Source organism: Halichoeres trimaculatus, unplaced genomic scaffold (genome assembly GCF_033239565.1).
Source record: "Halichoeres trimaculatus isolate MK-OKI-2021-1 unplaced genomic scaffold, fHalTri1.1 fHalTri1_scaffold_10, whole genome shotgun sequence".
In the NCBI taxonomy this organism is placed as follows: Eukaryota; Metazoa; Chordata; class Actinopteri; order Labriformes; family Labridae; genus Halichoeres; species Halichoeres trimaculatus.
Window position 1 is genome coordinate 3,456,792 of NW_027437187.1, and position 18,630 is coordinate 3,475,421.

At 39.8% G+C, this 18,630-nt stretch overlaps 1 protein-coding gene across 3 annotated transcripts in view; it reads right to left on the reverse strand.

Moving 5' to 3' along the window:
• bicd1a (bicaudal D homolog 1a) overlaps positions 1–14,708 on the reverse strand; it is a 70,136-nt gene extending 55,428 nt beyond the window's left edge. For all 3 annotated transcript variants that reach the window (XM_074677542.1, XM_074677541.1, XM_074677540.1), the window contains exon 1: positions 14,147–14,708. In XM_074677542.1, coding sequence (XP_074533643.1) covers positions 14,147–14,362 — 216 coding nt within the window. In that variant the 5' untranslated portion in view covers positions 14,363–14,708. The remainder of the gene's footprint in view (positions 1–14,146) is intronic.
• Positions 14,709–18,630: the final 3,922 nt, after the last annotated feature.

An 18,630-nucleotide genomic window follows, 5' to 3' on the forward strand; every position in this document is an offset into this window, starting at 1 on the left:
ATGGAGCATATTTTCCTCACTGAGCACAAATCGATGAATAATTCCCTCTTCACTCCAGCGGGGGACCACAGAGGAGGATGGGGGATGGTGTGTGGAAAGCAGGGAACACCATCATCCTGTGAGCTATTGATTCAGCCCCTCTGTCCATGTTTCCCGCCCCCCTCCATGGACCCCAGCCAACACTAAAGAGGAGTAAAGAGGAGAGAGGAACCTGTAATGCTTCTCTCCTCCCCACTCACTCAGACAAGACAGACTGATTTACAGCTCCTGCTGCTCTCTTTGTTAAATTGTTGTCCCTGAATTGTAGCCTAAGTCAAACACAGAAGGGGGTCCTGGGTATTTAAGAAAAGTTAATAAAGGTTAATAAGTGTTGAGTGTTCACTAACCCATTTATCTTAAGTGATTCACCACCTCAAAGAAGCCAAAATGCCAGATGTGCTCCAGCGTTAATGACTCTGATGCTCTGTCTGTTTCATCTTCAGGAGTCACCAGGCAGAGAAAGACGTTTCATTTAATCTACCTCCTCATGTCTCCTTTACATTCAGACTGAGCTGCTCCTTCAAGGTTTGAGAGCCAGTGTGACTTTGTTCAGATCTTTCATTGGGCTTTCTAACTCACTCTGTGAAGGGTGAAGTTAAGAAACAGCTTAACACCCTGATCACCGCTCCCTGATGACTGAGACGTCGTTTGATGTTAGCTCAAATTATGCAAATAGACACTGAAGGAAACCTCAGCAGGAACAAGGTGACAGGAAATCAATCATCTATCACCTGTTGTTGATATTAGTGGCTCTGACAGCCCACCCCTGAGAATAATACACTATTATAACATACATGAACATTAAGTCATCACCCTAAGCAGCAGGAACACACCAGGGTTTCTGAAGGACACTTTTGATGCTGTCAGGTAAAACTAAAAGCTTCTGTTGCAGATAAAATCTTTACGTTTACTCTTATCCTGATCCAGAATCCATAAAATAGGGACTTGACATCTTGGAGAACTGCTGGAGAATAGTGAGGCTATAAACGTCAGTGAGGTAAACAGAAGGGCAGAGGCAGCTCAGTCTGTGTAGAGACTGAAGAGGGAAAAATGTCTTCACTCGTTGACCCGTAGCTCAGCTGCCAGTGACTCTGTTCTGACATTTATGACCAGTATGAGAGTACCTGCAGCAAGCAGACCAGAAAACGTGTTGTCACCAGAACTTCTTGAAAGGTTAAGGTTCAGATCACAGTTTGCATCAAAGGATGACTGTTACAAGCTGAGGTATAATCAGAAGCCTTGTTCTATGAATTATTTCAGACAGACAGGCTCTGTTAGGCCATTTGCTCCTGTTATAAAAACTACAGTTACTAAATGTGGGTCCTGAAGAGTCACTATCGTTAGTAGGGAGGTGTAACTTTCACATATGGAACGATACAGATGCCCGGTACCTGGCAATCAATATTGGTACTCATCAGAACCAATTTTCAGAACTTTTTTGTGTGTTTATGTGGTAATAAATACTAATTTGTTTAATTATAAAATCTCAAAGATTTTTAATTTAACATTTTATTTTTTCAATATGTAAAACTGTAATGCTGTATTCCTGTCCAGCATGGAAAATCACCCACTCTTGGACTTCCTCACAGTCACAAGGGTGTGTTTAAGTACCTAAACATGGTACCATTTGATCTTATATGAATTGGTATCATAAACTGTGAAAAAATGGATGTCATCTTGCTCAGCTCTAAGTGATTTCGCCACAAAAACTGCTCCCCCTGGTGGCTGGCTGCAGTAAAGATAAAAAAAATCCATCTCCCCAGCCATTCCAGATGGGCTGTGGTCAAACTTTAAGAATCAATATACCTCATAGAAATGTTTCTCACGTCTGGTTGTTGTGGTGATTTGAAGATGTCATTTGGCTGCATTTTATTCAAGGTTTCTTTTTTCCTGAAAAGTTTCATTTTCATTAGATATAAGAGGTTAAAAATGAGGCTTTACGTCATGTTAACAAAAATTGACAGCTGACGTTCTTGTGTATTTTTTTCGGAGATGGTTAGGAATGGGTACCAAACTAGGTACTTTTAGAGGTACCGACCAAATTCTATCAAAAGTACCAGGAACTGATTCACATGAAATTAAAAGGTACCATGTTTAGGTACCTAAATGCATCCTTTCGACTGTGAGGTAGTGGAAGAGTAGACAATTTTCCATGCTGGACATAAACACAGCCTTGCAAGATTATATACTGAAGAATAAATATGTTAAACTGAAAAAAAAAAAATTTTTATTACTAAACAAAGTGACATTTTTTTACCACATAAACACAAAAAGTAACAAAAATTGGTACTGTTGAATGCTAACACCGATTGCCAGGTACCAGGCATCTATACCATATCATTTCAAAAGTGAAAGGTACCCATCCCTTGAGATGGTAAAATATGTCAACAGGTAGAGCAAGAAGAGATTAGACCCTGGAAAGATTTTTTTTTTCTCACCTGGCTCCTCACAGATTCTCCCAGAATCCCTCAAAGTCTCTACTGTGCAGTCTCTGGCTGTACAACTGCTGCCAATAACTGCGCCTGTGACGGGGTATTTTGGCTTTAAAACTGTACAATGGTAAATGGCAGAGCCACACTGTCCACTAAATATACAGTCTACGGTCAGTACTCAGTACACTCACTTTTTGCCACTACAGACAAAATACGGTTGGTACGCATAAACTAGTTTAGCTAAGCTATGTTGATGTAAATTCAGTATATGTAGAATAGCTGCTGACAAACAACATGTAAAATCATGAAGAAAGTGAAACACTGATTTAAACCATTATAAAACTGCAAAAGAACAAAGAAAACAACAACAACAACAACAAACAAAGCCCTTCAAGGTAGCTGACAAATATGTAGAACAACTGGAGCGCACCAAAACAGAGCTCAAAGTAAAATAATAGATGATCTGAAGTTTGCATGATCCAGTCGAGACGATATCAGACACAATGGTCAGTTATCGAAATCTCTAAGGAGGCTTAACTGATTCAAGATGTCAAATCATGCACAGAGTACGATGACAGAAAAAGCTCCATCTCAGATTCTTTTGTCGCTATAAAATCTAGGCTCAAATGATGTAAGAGCAGCGCAGTATCTTCTGCATGAGTCCTGCATCCTACCCAGGTCTGATCCTCCTCCAACACATTTAGAACTGTGGCCACGGTGGCGCTCCACCCACCATGTCACCATGCACCTTTACTCATCCTACGCTTCTGAATTCTGCATTAAACAGATTAATACTTAATAATGCTCCTGCACACTGCACAGAAGACAAGAATAATCCATGCAAACATACACTGTCAGTCATGGCATTTTAACATTTCACAGCCGTAGCAGTAGTTGCACTGTTCCAGAAAGGAGTCTAATGTGCACCCTGACTTCACCAGTGACTTTTCCTGCCAGAGTCCTGTAAAAAAAAACTGGCACCATTCAGAAAACTGAATAAGCAAGTGATCAGGGACAATGTTGTTTGTGGCATGGGACTGGTACAAGCCTAGAAGAGCGATGTGCTGTAGGATGAATGGAAACATGACAGAATCATTTTTCAGAAGAGAGCTGTGGGGCCGTCTCAAATGCTTATGAAGTCATGTCTTGTCCACGCCACCACCCACTCATCTGACAGTGCATACATCATACTTGCTGCGAGGGACGATTAAATAAGTCAGGGCAGAGCTCTCTAAAGAGGTTTGGAGAAGTACATCTGTGAAAGAGGCCACACTGGAAAAAGAAAACAGTTGGACCAACTTAAATTATTGCTTCGATTGGTCACACCAATCGAAATTAAGTTCTTCGAAATGAAGTGAATAAGTTCAATCAACACAATTGATTAAGTCAAATGGACTTAAAAAATTGATTGTTCTCAAATCAACATTTTGCATCAGTCCAACTTTATTGCGCTGTAAAAATATATGAAGTTGAGTGTACTTAAAATAATCTAGACAAACAATTTCACTGAAAAGGTTAGTAAATATGACTAACAGTCTTAAGTTGAGTTTACTTTGTGTCTACTTGTTAAGTTTTTTTTACAGCCAATTAAATTGACTTATTTCAAACCCTGAGTGAGGAGGGAATGCAGTGGACATTAGACCCCGCCGTACATTAAGATGTTATCCTGCCAAGGGCAAAGGCTTTCTGTGCACATGGCATAGACTTGGTGTCTGTGCTCTGTGGCATGGACCGAGTACCTTTAAGCGTGTCTTATATGTTAATAAATGAGATGTGTTGATGGGCTTAAACTATGATTGTGAATTACAAACTGGGTTATGTCTTCAGTTATATTCAAATTACCATCACTGAAAGAGTATTTTAATTGGAGCCCTCACTGCCCTCACAAGCATCCTATGCCAGGCAGGCAGCCGATGCCATGGAGCACAGACAGCTGGTCCATGCCATGGAGCACAGACACATTATCCTTGTGTGGTAGCTTAATGTGCATCAGAGTCTCATATCCACAGGGTTCCCTCCTCATCCATGGTTTCTCCTTTTGGGTTTTGCAGATTATTGAGTTGAAACAACTTAAAACTGAATTTGTTAATTTCATTTCAAAGAACTTAATTTATTTAGGTGTGATCAATTATAGCAATTAATTTAAGTTGGTCTAACTACTTTTTATAAGTTGTAGCAACGCAGAATTTCAAGTTGATATGATCCACAAAAATACACTGGAAACCTTAACTTAAAAATATTGAGTTGGACTGATTAAAAAAATTACATCACCCAACTTATTGAGGATTCCTTTTTTACAGTGCATGCACTCTGTTCGGCAGACACAGTTAATAAACTCATCTCTCCAGAACAGAATGAAGCTAAACAGTAACAGGATGAAAAGATGATGTATTTTAATTTAGAAGATGAATGGCAGGAAAAGACTTTGAGTCTGACATGTGGAATCTGTGCAAACACCGCAGAAGAAAAACAGTTTACAGGCGAGGAGATGACTTTGTAGCTGGGAGATATTTAACAACAGATTTCCTCTGACCTGATGAATCATGACTGAATCTTTCTTCTGAAGTCTTTTCCGATGTCATCTGAAGTATTTGATGCAGATTTCTTTCGTCACCTTTTCAGCCTGAAGCCTCTTGGGAACAGCTGACCTGAGAACGGTCTGCTCCCGACTTATAACAAATGTCAATTATTCTGCAGACTTCAGAGAGCTTAGACGATAAGTTATGACAGTGGATTAAAAGAGGAACTTACTCTGCACGCACCTCAGCAAACCCTGAAGTCAGAGAGAGGCCTTCAGAGAGGGACTTTATTTGATAAGAAACTATTGAAGAGGAGGCATTTTTGGGGATCAGATCACCGAATCACATCAAAAACAGACTCCTGACTCAAAATGACTCCATGACTACTAGGCGTCTTCCCACAGCCCGATCTATTTGTGGCCTTGTTGACAGTGTGATGCAAACATTACTGAGGAGAACACAAACAAACTCCTCTTCCATCTCTGCAGCCACGATCTCCTCCTCTTTCCGCCTCCTCCTGTGCCCTATCCAGGGTTGATCTGCCCAGAGACAGCACTAACAAGCCAGAACCACGGGGTAATGGTGTCTCCGTCACTGCTCAGGCAGCTATCCAGAGACATTCAGTACATGCAGAGATACAAGGGGAGGGAGAGGGATGGGAGGAGGAGAAGGAGGAAGGGAGCGTTGAATGAAAGAGCTGGAAGAAGAGAAATTATAAAGGAATGGAGAGGAAACTGCAGAGCCTGAAGAAAGGGACAAAATAACCCAGCTGGCATCCTGTTTCTGGTTTTGCCTTGCAGGTTGAAATGAGATGTAGCTTTTCCTGAAAGGATGAACGGTACAAATTATAGAACCAGCTTTAAATTATACTTAAACTGACTGAAAAACCATTGGAAAATGGTAATTTGGCTTTTTTTTTTGTTAGACATTTTTAATATTTAAGGAGATGAGAAAAAGAACCAAAGATCTTTAGCTTTAGTATTCTGACTAAAAAGCGCTGTGCTTTATTGACAGATTGATCAACACATTGATAACTTGATTTGACAGTAAACACGATACTGCAAATATATCTATTTGCTTATGTAAAACTACAGGGACTAACTTTAGTTTAGGTTGTATTTTGGAAGCAGTTGGTTTTGTCTTTATTTAAACGTGAGTCATGTCTTCTAATAAAAAAATAAGCATATCACAAGCTCTTGATAAGTGTAGAAGATGTCTACAGAAAGGAACTAAAGCTGCATTCAAGTATACACTCACCAGCAACTTTATCAGGTTCACCTTGCTAGTACTGGGTTGGACCCCTTTTGCTTTCAGAACTGCACAGTTCTGAAGACAAAAGGCACCTTAAAAGCTCAAATACACCAGATACGTCTGCAGCCTGACTCAGTTCCTGTGTTGACTGCTTCAACTCACACCGGCTGCATGTCAGTCTCTCAAGCTGTACGACTGACAGACAGCTGGAGTCAGAGAGTTTCTGCTAGACATGCACCGATCGATGGGCTGGCCGATTGATCGGTGCCTATTTCCTTAATTTTGGGGGACTGGTGATCAGAGAACGGTGATCAGCCCATCATTACATATAACACTGATCTTATATACCTCTGTGAAGGTCTGACAGCCATCCATTGTTGCTTTTTGCTCTGAGACCTATAACTCAGGACACTTAATTGGTTGATGAGTAGGGGTGTAACGGTACATGTATCCGTGCCGAACCGCTCCATAAGGCCGTTGGGTTCAGTACAGTGCTGTATTTGAACGAGTACAGTAAGTTTAAGTTAGCCGCTGCACATGGCTCTTTAATATTCACGTGAGTACTCGTCTATGATTGGCTGAGCAGGGAAGGCGTATTAATACTCATGAGGAAAGTGGTCTGTGATTTGTGCTTTGTGATCATGTGCATATCATGTGGATGTGACGTCTCATGGTGAGCCAACAAGAAGATGAGTATCAAAGAGCTTCAGTAGCCACAGGAGCTTGTGTCTGAATTGTGCATCATGCCTGCTGCTAACGACCAACCGGAGCTTGAAGAGCCTCCCCCCTCGCTGTATAATGGCAAGTTTTTGGTTTAATAAACATGCTAAACAAGCAAATGGTTTTGTGTTGTTCCATACTGTACCGAAAATTTACCGAACCGTGACCCTAAAACCAAGGTACGTACCGAACCGTGATATTTGTGTACAGTTACACCCCTATTGATTAGTATTGTTTAATGATTTTCAAAAAAGTAAGATTGGAACTTTAAAGGCATATGCTGTCAGTTATAAAAGATTAAAAAAATGAAAATCAGTATGGGCCCAAATGGGTATTGCTATGTCAGGCATTTTAAAGATCAGTGCTTGGTGATTGGCCTGAAAATTGTGATCGGTGCACCTCTAGTTCCTGCTCTTCCCTCTCCATTGAGTGGTCTCTCTTCATTCATGTTGGGCTGTAAAACCTCAAAGCTGTTGACTCCTGGTCTGGCTCTGCTCACTATGCCCATTTATCATCGTGGTCAAGATGAATACATGCTGATTTTCGACACAATTTGTTTTATTTTGAAAATCACAAGGCAATTACAAGGGGGAAGATGTAAACAGATGTAAACATGTGTCTGGCCTGCTCGACCTTCCAACGCTGAATTTATGTGTCACAGCTCTGTGACTGGCAAAACTAGGATGGCTGTGTATTACCCGCAACACGAAGGAGCAGCCACACAGACAGAACAGATCCAGTGTAAGTTGACAGATTGACTTGAATGGGAACCTGTCTGATCTATTGACTTGACAGAGTGGAGACGGGCTGGAGACGCATCTGGTGTATTTCAGCTGCTGATTTAACAAGGTGCTGGAAAACTTCCTCAGAGGTTTTGCTCCATATTGACCTGCTAACATGATGAGAGTCTCCTGTTCCACCACATCCCAAAGGTGCTCTTTTGGATTGAGATCTGGGGACTGTAGAGGCCATTTGATTACAGGGAACTCATTGTCATGTTGAAGAAATCAGACTGAGATGATTCCAGCTTTATGACATGGAGCGTTATCCTGCTGGAAGTAGCCATCAGAAGATGGGTACACTGTGCTCATAAAGGGATGGACATGGTCAGCAACAATACTCAGGTAGGCTGTGGACTTTAAACCATGCTCAGTTGGTACTGAGTAAAGCTGAACAATTAATCAAAATGAAACTGACATTGTAATGTGATAGAATGCAATTTTCATATCACAAAGGCTGCAATTAGAAAAAAAGTTTCATGTACTCATTCTGCCTTAAAACTAGCAAAAGTGGATGTGCTGGTTTTTCTGGTAAAACCCTGTGAGCTACAGAGATCCACAGTGGAATGATTGTGGCTGACAGAGCCAGACCCCTTATTCTCTTCATTCTGTGGTTTGTTACTCTGAGTATCAAACCACAGAAGTTCCTGTTTCTTTTTTGATTCAAAAGTGCAGTAAAGAAGAACTGTTTAAATGTTGACACTAGACATGCACCGATCATTTGACTAGCAGACTGATCAGTGCCGATTTTCTAAATTTTTAATTTTTGGGGATTGGTGATCGGTGATGGGTGATTGGTGATCAGGGATCAGCCAATCCTTACATATGAAACTGATCTTGTATACCTCCAGGAAGGTCTGACGTCCAGCCATTGTTGCTTTTTGCTCAGAGACCTAAAACTCAGGACATAAATATTTTATTGCTTTACGGGTATTGTTCAATGATTTTCAATAAAATAAGATTGGAACATTGAAGGTATATGCTGTCAACTATAAAAAATTGGTATCGGCAGATCAGGCTTTTCAAAGATGGGAGATCGGGGATTGGCCAGAAAAATGAGATCGGTTCACCCCTAGTTGACACTATTCTTTGTTGTGTTGGTCATACTATAAAATAACTTACTGCTTGAGTTTAGTGAATTATGCCAAAGATACCCCCCCCCCCCCAAAAAAAAATACATAAAAATAAATAAATAAATAAATATAAATAGAGAAATAAATAAACAAATAAATAAAACAATTAAATAAATAAATTAATTAATAAATTAAAAAAAGCATGCTATACCCCAATATTGGTCCAAAAAATTGTAATTTTTATTTTCCAAAATTGTTCTGCCCTAACACTAAGGGCCCCAAAGTGAGCAAAGAAAATCTCCCTCAAACCAGGGCATGCTTCTGGGTAGGCTGTGGTGGAATTACCAGAAAATATACTTGAGTCCAAATGTGAGAAGGACTAAACATACAACCCTGATTTCCCTGCAGGTCTGATGTTTTGTTTGTTCTTTTACAACGACCTTGTGTTGCTTTAAAAATAATTCTGCATCAAAGCGAGATACAAACCCACGCTGAGCCAGGTCCAGCAAAACATAATTATTCCAGTTTACCAGCGACTCACTCATCCGTACCCAGAGTCAAATGTGAACGTGGCTCTAAGTTTGCATGTATTTAACTCTGTGTGTGTTTGTGTGTGTATGTGTAGCACACAACCACTGCATGCAGATCATGGCTACAGAGTGTATGCAAACACAAAGGGCGCACACATGCAAAGGAAAATCTTTCTGCAGGTTCTTCTGGGTTGATGGGAACAAATCAAAAATCTGAGTATGAAATAATCACTAAAAAGGTGCAGCAGGTGACAGAGCATTTTATATTGAGTAAAACATACTTAGATTTCTGAAAAATGAACACAGACTGCACTGCACAGATAACACTTTGCATGCTTCAATAGAAACAGAAAGGATGAGCAGAGAGTATAGCCTGTTTCCAATCTTGAACAGAATAAACTAGAGTTACTGGATGCAGAGGCCACCCAGTCCCAGGAGCAATTCCAATTTCCATTTGAAGCTCTCCTGACCTTTATAATGCCCCTCTCCTGAGTACAGCTGTGATGTTATTGTAGTGGCAGGTTTATACTCCAGCTCTTATTCAGAGAAATATGCAACAGACAGATAGGAACCAGGAGGTGTTTATTCTGTGGAAGTAATATCAGCGACAAAAAGAGTTCCCTCTGAGAGACGAGGGCAAAGACAGGCGGAGACAGACAGGTGGAGGGGGCAGAGGATACGATATGAACGGATGACAGATCACAAAGAGAGCAGCACTGCTGATCTGACTTAGTAGGGCTGTGAAATTAAGATTTACCTCCATGATGCATGCAGATGAGACCTTCTCCTCCTCCCTGTGTGTTTCTCTGCTATCATCTGCTGCATCGACACATCCTCTAATAATTCAAACTTTCCAGGAGTCAGTCAGACAGCCTTCTGCATCACACCGCCACTTTATTCTGACAGTCTGCTGTGAGCTGCACAAAAACTCTTCTCTGTCTGCGTGGACGTCATAACAAAAAGTACAGCTCTTGGAGAAATGGAGGAAAAGGGCACTCAGAGGAAAGTGGGCGATGTGACGTGCATGCATAATTTCCAGTGTTGTGTGCAGTGTGTAAAGGTTTTATGATCTTTTGATTTGGTTTCATGTATGATGGGCCTTCTTCACATAAATAAATAACTGGATTGGAGTGATGTCTAATTATTTCTAAAATGAAAAACAAAAATGTGAAAAAAATCATCATAATTTTGTATTTTTTAGCTGCTTTTTTCTCTCCGCAAAACAATCTTTTTTTGCAGCTGCACTTCATTCCATCTGAACAGAATGAGATGAACACAGCCCAGGCTGCTCTTGTTTCTGTGGTTCATTACCATATTTGATGTGCCAGCCAAAGTAAGCACGGCTCTTGACAGTTAAATACCAAGATTTAAGCAAGTGTGATGAGAATGAATGAAGACAATGACTTAGCCTCGGGGTGTAACCTAAAAACTGCAGTTATTCAAGAGTGCGCTTGAAGCTGGCTGCAGAAACACAGGGAACTTCATACACATCAAGCCAAAAAATCTGATTCATACGGGAAATCAACATGTTTACAGCCTTATTCAAAAATCAGTTAAGATGGAGCACCTAATTTTCTTATGGACACAAACTGTACAGGGATTCTTTTTTCAAAGCTCGCTGTCTGAAAAGAAGCTAAAAGTGTGCCTTTTTACCTCATCCTAACAAAGACAGACTGGGATCCCTATTCGCAGTGTATCCTGTAAAAAGTCTGTATCAGAAACAAGAGAGTCACATCAGAGTGACTACCACCTGAGTTTGATTTACAGCTTGTAACCAAAGTCATCATCATAAGACTGTACTGAAACTTATTGGAATCATACTTTTCTGATTAAGTCAACTTTTTTATCTTTGACCAAAATGTACGTCTGTACACTTATATAAAGATGACGTTCAACATGAATTAAAGATGCCCTCAAAGTAGGCAGCAAGCTTCTCCTCCTTCTCTGAGTCCTTCAGCTGCTCTTCATCTCTACACCTGACCTTGAGCTACAAACCCTGTCAGCATCCAAGTCTTGGTGCAGTATACATGTTTGCATTAATGACTCTGTGAGTTTTTATTATTAATGAGGGCTTACATATCATTCACTCTGCTGTGAATTTTAAAAAAATATACGTCAAAGCTCATTTATGTATGGTAACTCAAAACACTGAACATAAATATTACCTTAAATTCTTGGATCACAATTTCATAGAATAATAACAACCAGCATAGGTCTCTCATTTAATTTTTAACAAGCTAACACATTCCAACATAGGAGGTTGTGGTTTGCGTTTTGCTGTTATAAACAGAAAATAAGACCAAGCTCAGCCACATCAAGCTGAATATGCAAATAAAAGTGTGAATTAAAAAGAATATGCTTCACGTGCCCCTGTCTTGAGTCATTGCTACTGCAGCTGTATCTCTACCAGCCCTGTCGTCATGGAGCGAAGTTTGACCACAGACATATGAACTTCAGAAAACAATCCAGTGATTGCTTCCTTACTGTGTCCGTAACAAAGCTAATCCAACGTTAGAGCAGCTGTAGTTACTACGCCGTCATTTTCTTGCAACTTTGTTGACACGCTGCATCAAATGTGACTACAATCTTACAAATAAGAAAAACTCCATGCTTTGACCACAGAAAAATGTATGATACTGTCAAGAACTGAGAGGCTGAACCACAATGCAGGTGCCTTAGATTCCACGAACCTTGGAGATTTGAAACCAGTTCCAAAATTGAACCTGATATGGATACCCAGCCTACAAACTGGTTATAAGTACAAACCATCTGGAACAGATGTTCATACTATACATATAAAATCATCAATTTATACAAACATATAGGTAATATCATTCGTGTGCTGTTATCGGACTTTGTCAGAGATGTTCAAGAAACCTTTTGCAAGTCAAGTCAAGTCTGAAGTCTTGGCAGGGATGGGTACCTGGCAATCGGTACCGGTACTCAACGGTACCAATTTTCAGTACTTTTTTGTGTTTATGTGGAAAAAATATCAATTTGTTTAATAATAAAATATATATTATTTTCAATTTAACAAATTTATTCTTCAATATATAACCTTGCAATGCTGTGTTCATGTCCAGTATAGAAAATCACCTTTCCTTCCACTCAGTCACAGTCACAAGGATGCATTTAGGTACCTAAACATGGTAGCTTTTGATTTTACGTGAATCAGTACCTGGTACTTTTGACAAAATTCGGTTGGTACCTATAAAAGTACCTGATTTGGTACCCATCCCTAAGTCTTAGGTCACGAGTCTAAGTCAAGTCTCAAGTCTCTAAAAACAATCTCTCTCTGAGCTTTTGTCATCTGCTGCTGTCCGGTCAACTAAGAATACTGCACAGCTATCTCTACAAAAGCATTCAAAGCATTTACTGTATTATTATCCCTTCAATCTATTAGCATACACTACCAGGACTGATTGGTTGTTTGTTATATGATCCTATCTGGGTGAGTTTTCAGGTGCCTGATAGGCTCTGATTTAGTGGATCCAGCATCTTTGATCCGGATCCTGCAGACTTTGCAGCCAGCACTACTTTTGTTGGTGCCGTTCTGTTTGAAGTTTTTATAAAGTTTCTATAACCAAATGTAACGTCAAATGGTTCAGCAGCTGTAGCTCTGCCGCAAGTCGCCATTGTTGTAATGTGCAAGTGATACCGCAAGGCAAACACCTGATGCCTAAAGTGATTACCACGGTTACCATGAAAAAAAAAAGAAGAAATTAATTTAAGCTTGTCAGAGTTTCCTCAATCTCAATACAACAAAAAAAGAAAACATAATGATTGTTCAAAAGTCTCAAAACACAAGTCAAAGTCAAGTTTGTCATAGTCAGTTTAGACTGTGTTGGGTACCTACCATACAAATCCAATCCCCACAGATATATTTATATGAATTCGCAGTGAAACAAAGTATCAAAATGATTAAATACAGGTACTCAGTAGACAACAACTAGAAGATCATTATCTTCTATGATGGATTAGGAATTCCACTGAATGTAGCCAAACATTTACAATTCATGCTTTGAATTGAAATTCAAATTCAGTGGATATAAACCTCATACACCTCTCTTTACCTGATGAGACACTCTTACACCAACAGTCTCAGATATCTGTGTGGGATCGTGATCAATCCCACTCACAGAGAAATAGAGTGTCCTTTTCTCCAGAAGGTTCAGGTAGACAAAGGTGATGTCAGTTAGAGATATGATCTTCATGCAAGGATCCATAGACAATCGAGCCAAGATCCCAGTACTGGATGATTCTGAAGATCCAATTACTGAAGGATTTCTGAGAAAACATATACTTCTGGGCAAGGACCCAACGCAGTCCTAGGAGACTTCTCTGAAAGTGCAGACTGTTGCCATGCACACAGGGAAAGAATCTGAAACAATGAAACAGTGATGTGGGGGTTGCAGTTGACGGTTCTTGCAGAATCCTCAGCTTTTGATACAGACATTAAGGCGTCCAGTGCTTTTGCATTAAGATCCAGTGCAGAGAGACACTTTCACTAAAGAGCATGGAGCATTATGGGAGTAGACTTTTATTTGTTCCAAATTTGAAGGATGTCTAATCAAAGGGACATTTAACTCTTCCTCATTGGTCCAGGGGCCCTGAACAGCTCACAGCCATCAGGCTCTGACTCTCCTCTGGACGCCAATCAAGTTCCCAAACACCCTGAGCGCAGATTAACACAACTAACAGACATGACTCATATCAGGTGCATCCTGCCGGGCCGATGCAGCTGAACACACACACACACACACACACACACACACACACACACACACACAGATCCAGACCTACCTCCTGTAACTGCTCCAACTCCTTCCTGAGAGTCTCCTGATCGGTCTCCAGGTCGGCATACTTGAGCTTCAGCGCCTGGTTCTCCTCCAGGACGGCCAGTCCGCACTCTGCAGCCCGGATCTTCTCCCGGTTCGCCTCGGCCAGTTCCGCCGTGAGCCGCTCCACCTCGGCCCGGTACTGATCCACCGATTCCCCGCATCCTGCACCGGCGGCCATCGCCCCTGTCCTTTCTCTCCCTCTGAACGTGTCTCCGTCCTCCTGTCGGTCTGCGGTGCCACTGTCCCCGTCGGCTCTGCACTGTGCCACAGAGGCGGGCGGAGGCTGCGGGATGCTGCTGGATATCCGCCCCCTCTCCTGAGAGCCGGTCCGGACAGGCGGAGGAAATATGAGACCAGATGAAGGAGACTCACATGTATCGCTCTGTGGGGTTGTTAGCAGCTCCTCACGGCTCGTAAACAGCGCTCAAACGAGCATAGTGTCAGATAGATGAAGCCTGGAGATTGAAAACCAGGTCAGTGATGCTTTCAGTGTGACACTCAGCAAAACATCGTTTCTGCTTATTCATGGGTGCAAGGGCGCCACCTGTCCGCTCCTTACGGGCATGGCGGCCAGAGTTTCTTCTCACCTTTGCAGACCTCTGAACAACACAAGTGTTACCGTCTGCTCCGTTTTCACCTCATCCCCACATCACTGGCTGCATCACTGCATATGAAAGTGACAATATGATGATCTGACTTCTTTGCAAACAGCGAGATGAGAAGGTCAGTAGTTAAAGTTACACACTTTCAGGGTCAATGATGAGCTCTTTGCAGTAAAATAAGAGCCTGAGAGTTTTTTAGGCTACATATTAAAACCAAAAGGAAACAGTGTCAAATGTGATCTTGTTTTCTCTCTTACATGTGCTCCCTCTTTAGAGAAAGCACATGTAAGATACTAATAGAAAACTTAAAGAATTTTTTTTTTTCATACTTAAAAAATTAAAAGTTGTAATAAAACTGCTCATAGCTGCCTGTTTGTTAACCCCTTGCTATGGGCAAGCAGGTCTGCTCCAAACAACTGGAGAAGCAAGAATTGGATGGCTTTATCATTGTAGATGGTGTGCCCCCGTCCACCCCTACTGTAAAAGAGTGAAAACAGTATATCTGCTGACATTTTGTGTTGGAGGTACAGAGGACATCTGGCAGTCGGAGATTCAGGACTGTCTACAAACCCAATCAGATTTAACTTATCTGTAAAATGTCAAAGATCCCTGAGTCCAGGCCACAAGATTCTTATGCTGGTTTGAAGGGGACTTATGGAAGGTTCACTGACTCTGTTGTTGTGATTTTAAGTATTTTCCATGAACAAGCCATGTTTTGCTGTTTAAATTTCTATTTGCACTGTATACTGTCTTATTGCCTTTTTGTTTATTTGTACTTATCATTTTCTTTGTTTATCTATCTATCTATTATTATTATTATTTTGGCATTCATTTTGGAAAGCAAAGAAATAATTGCATTGTACAGGTAAAGTTTTTTGTTTTTTTTTACTATGCACATGACAATTAACACTTTTTTTTTTTGGTTATACTTTATTGTGACAGTTGGTGTCATGAACCCAATGATACATATCTTAATGTTTCAGACAATTTTGACACATTTTTTCCTTCCTTTTTTTTGTGCCCACCACCCAGAAAGAATATAATACAAACATAAACAATTAATAGTCATAGGATCATAATATCACAATAATGGATAAATTATACAATTCCAAATTCATTTTACATACTTGGCAGCAACTTTCCATATACAGGTCCTTCTAAAAAAATTAGCATATTGTGATAACGTTCATTACTTTTTGTAATGTACTGACTAGATAAAGTTGGTAAAGTATATATATATATATATATATATATATATATATATATATATATATATATATATATATATATATATATATATATATATATATATATATATATATATAAGTAGATAGATTAATAAAATAAATAAATTGGCTTTCTATATCATTTGTCAGATTAATTCATATTTAAGCTATACATGTTCATATATCAATCCATGTTTATATTGTCGGTTTTATACACCATAAAGGGGGCCCAACTTTTTTCAAACAGCCTTTCTTTCCTATTTTTTTTTATGGGTCATTTTTTTCCATTCAAGAAACGCTGTCCATCGTTTCTAACCACTTTTTCAAGTTAGGAGGTTTGGTCTTTTTCCAGTTCTTTGTGATTTGCTTTAATGCTGTTATTCTTAGGATCCAATAGATGTCCAGTTTGTTCTTTGAGATTCTGGGGCATAGTCCTATTAGAAGAGTCTGTCTTTCTGTGTACCCAACTTTACCTAGTATTTGATCAATTCAATTGGGGACATCTAACCAAAACGTTTGCAATTTTTTGCATGTAAGGAGGATATGTAGATAGTCTGCATTATTATTAAATTAACACTTTGAATCTTATATCTTAAACACTCTTTTGACACCTCTCCATTGATTTACTGAAAGAATCAGAGAAAGATAGTTATTTTGATTCACTTGTGACACTTTAAACAATTTACAAGCTTGAGGTTATCGAAACAACAACAATAATTATAATATTTATCAATCATGATAAGAAAATATAACAAAATTGTTTCACAATAAAAACAATATTATTGCTTGTTGTTATTCACAGTACTGAAAATGAAAACATAATAACATAAGTACAAACAAACAAAAATATTCTCCATGGTGCATTTCAGAATAACATGGTTTTTGTGCAGTCTTTTTAGCCTTCTTAATGTACTACCTACCAAATGTAGAAGAGGAATTCCATAAATTACTAACCTTTATTTAATAAGTTAAAAAAATCCCATTGAGATCTGGATCTCTTTAGCGAGGGTGACCTGGCTGAGGGCTGCAGCACATGTCACAACCAATAAATAGATATAGTAAAAGAACATTAAAAGGACATTAAATAAAAACGATAAAACAATATTTTAAAATAAAGTAAAAATAAATCACAGCATAAAGTGCTAGAGGTGATCGAAAACAGCAGGATCAAAAGCACAGGCACTGGTCCATTGTTTCTTGTTTTTCACTTAGTAAGGAGTGGAAGGCTCTTAGAGAAATGATTCAAGACAGGTTAAGTTCAGTTTGTAGAGCATTCAACGCTTTTTTTCCCCCATTTCAGTCCTGATACGAGGAACAAGTAGACAAAGTTTTCACAAGGCATAAAGGCTTTCAGTTCTCCAGAGAAGCGTACAAAGGTATAGAGGGACACAGCCAAGCAGGGCCTCGTAAATACGAGACACGTGAAATACGTGAGTGTACCTGTGAGCTTTTACACAAATTGACCCTCAAACCAACAGACAATGAGGGTATTTGTTGGTATCGTTGGTTTTTGAAAACTGAATGTTCCCCTCAGACTGTATTGGTTGTCTCATCATAATAAGCTTTTAAACAATTCTATATTGAATTGCAAAACAAGAGAATTGGTTGGTTCACGGTATAGTTTTATTTAAAACATATAATTCGTATATATATATATTTTTTTTTTGGAGGGTGCAGACTTTTTGACCTATACTGCATACTGTCAGCAGGGGGAGCTCTGAAAGTTGGCTTCCACCAGGTAGAGCGGTTGTGCTGCTGCTATTTCTTACAGTTTGTAAGAGCACCTGGCAAACATGGTGGAGCTTTGATCTGTCAAATAACCAAATATTTCTGTCACGGCTTTATGAGAGGCCATAAACAGAGTCAGATAAAGTCTGTTAATAATTGATAATTGAACACTAAATTACCCTTACCTGAACCTTAAAGGTGTTTCACACTGATGAATAAAGATGCATTGTAGTTACATCATTAATGACAGCTCTGTTAAAAAACTGAAGCTCCAGCAGCTTTCAGTGCTGGATCAGCGAAGTAGCAGGAACAGGAACACACCGGTTGTGTCCTTGGTCGACTCTGCTCTGTGTGTGTTGACTGTGTGCTCTCATTATCTGTCAACTTACACCAGCTGCGTGGTCAGTCCAGCATGTTTCCGAACTGACAGACAGCTGGAGTCATGGACCAAGGAGTTTCCACTCCATTGACAAGCCTCTCTTTATCAATGTTTGCCTGTAAAACCTCAAACCTGTTGCCCCTCTGGCCTGGTCTCAGCAGATCCAGTATGAGTTGACACAGTGACTTGAATAGAAACCTGTTAGATCTGGTGCTGTGACAGAGTAGGACCAGAGCAGAGACACATCTGGTGTATTTTTGCATGAACAAACACTGACTAAATGGTCACTAAATTCAGTGCAGCCCCAAGTGTTGGTGCCCATGAATCAGTTCTGATGTGGACCTTACAGCTCTTAAGCATCTTTGATGCTCCACAGCTCCATGTTGATTTAAGTCACTGCTCCACCAGCCACATCACATCTCTGATTGCCTTGGCTCCAAAATTTTACCACTGAAAAAAGTATTTTGGCTTCACTCTTTCACAGAATATACAGACTGTAGAGACTGAGATT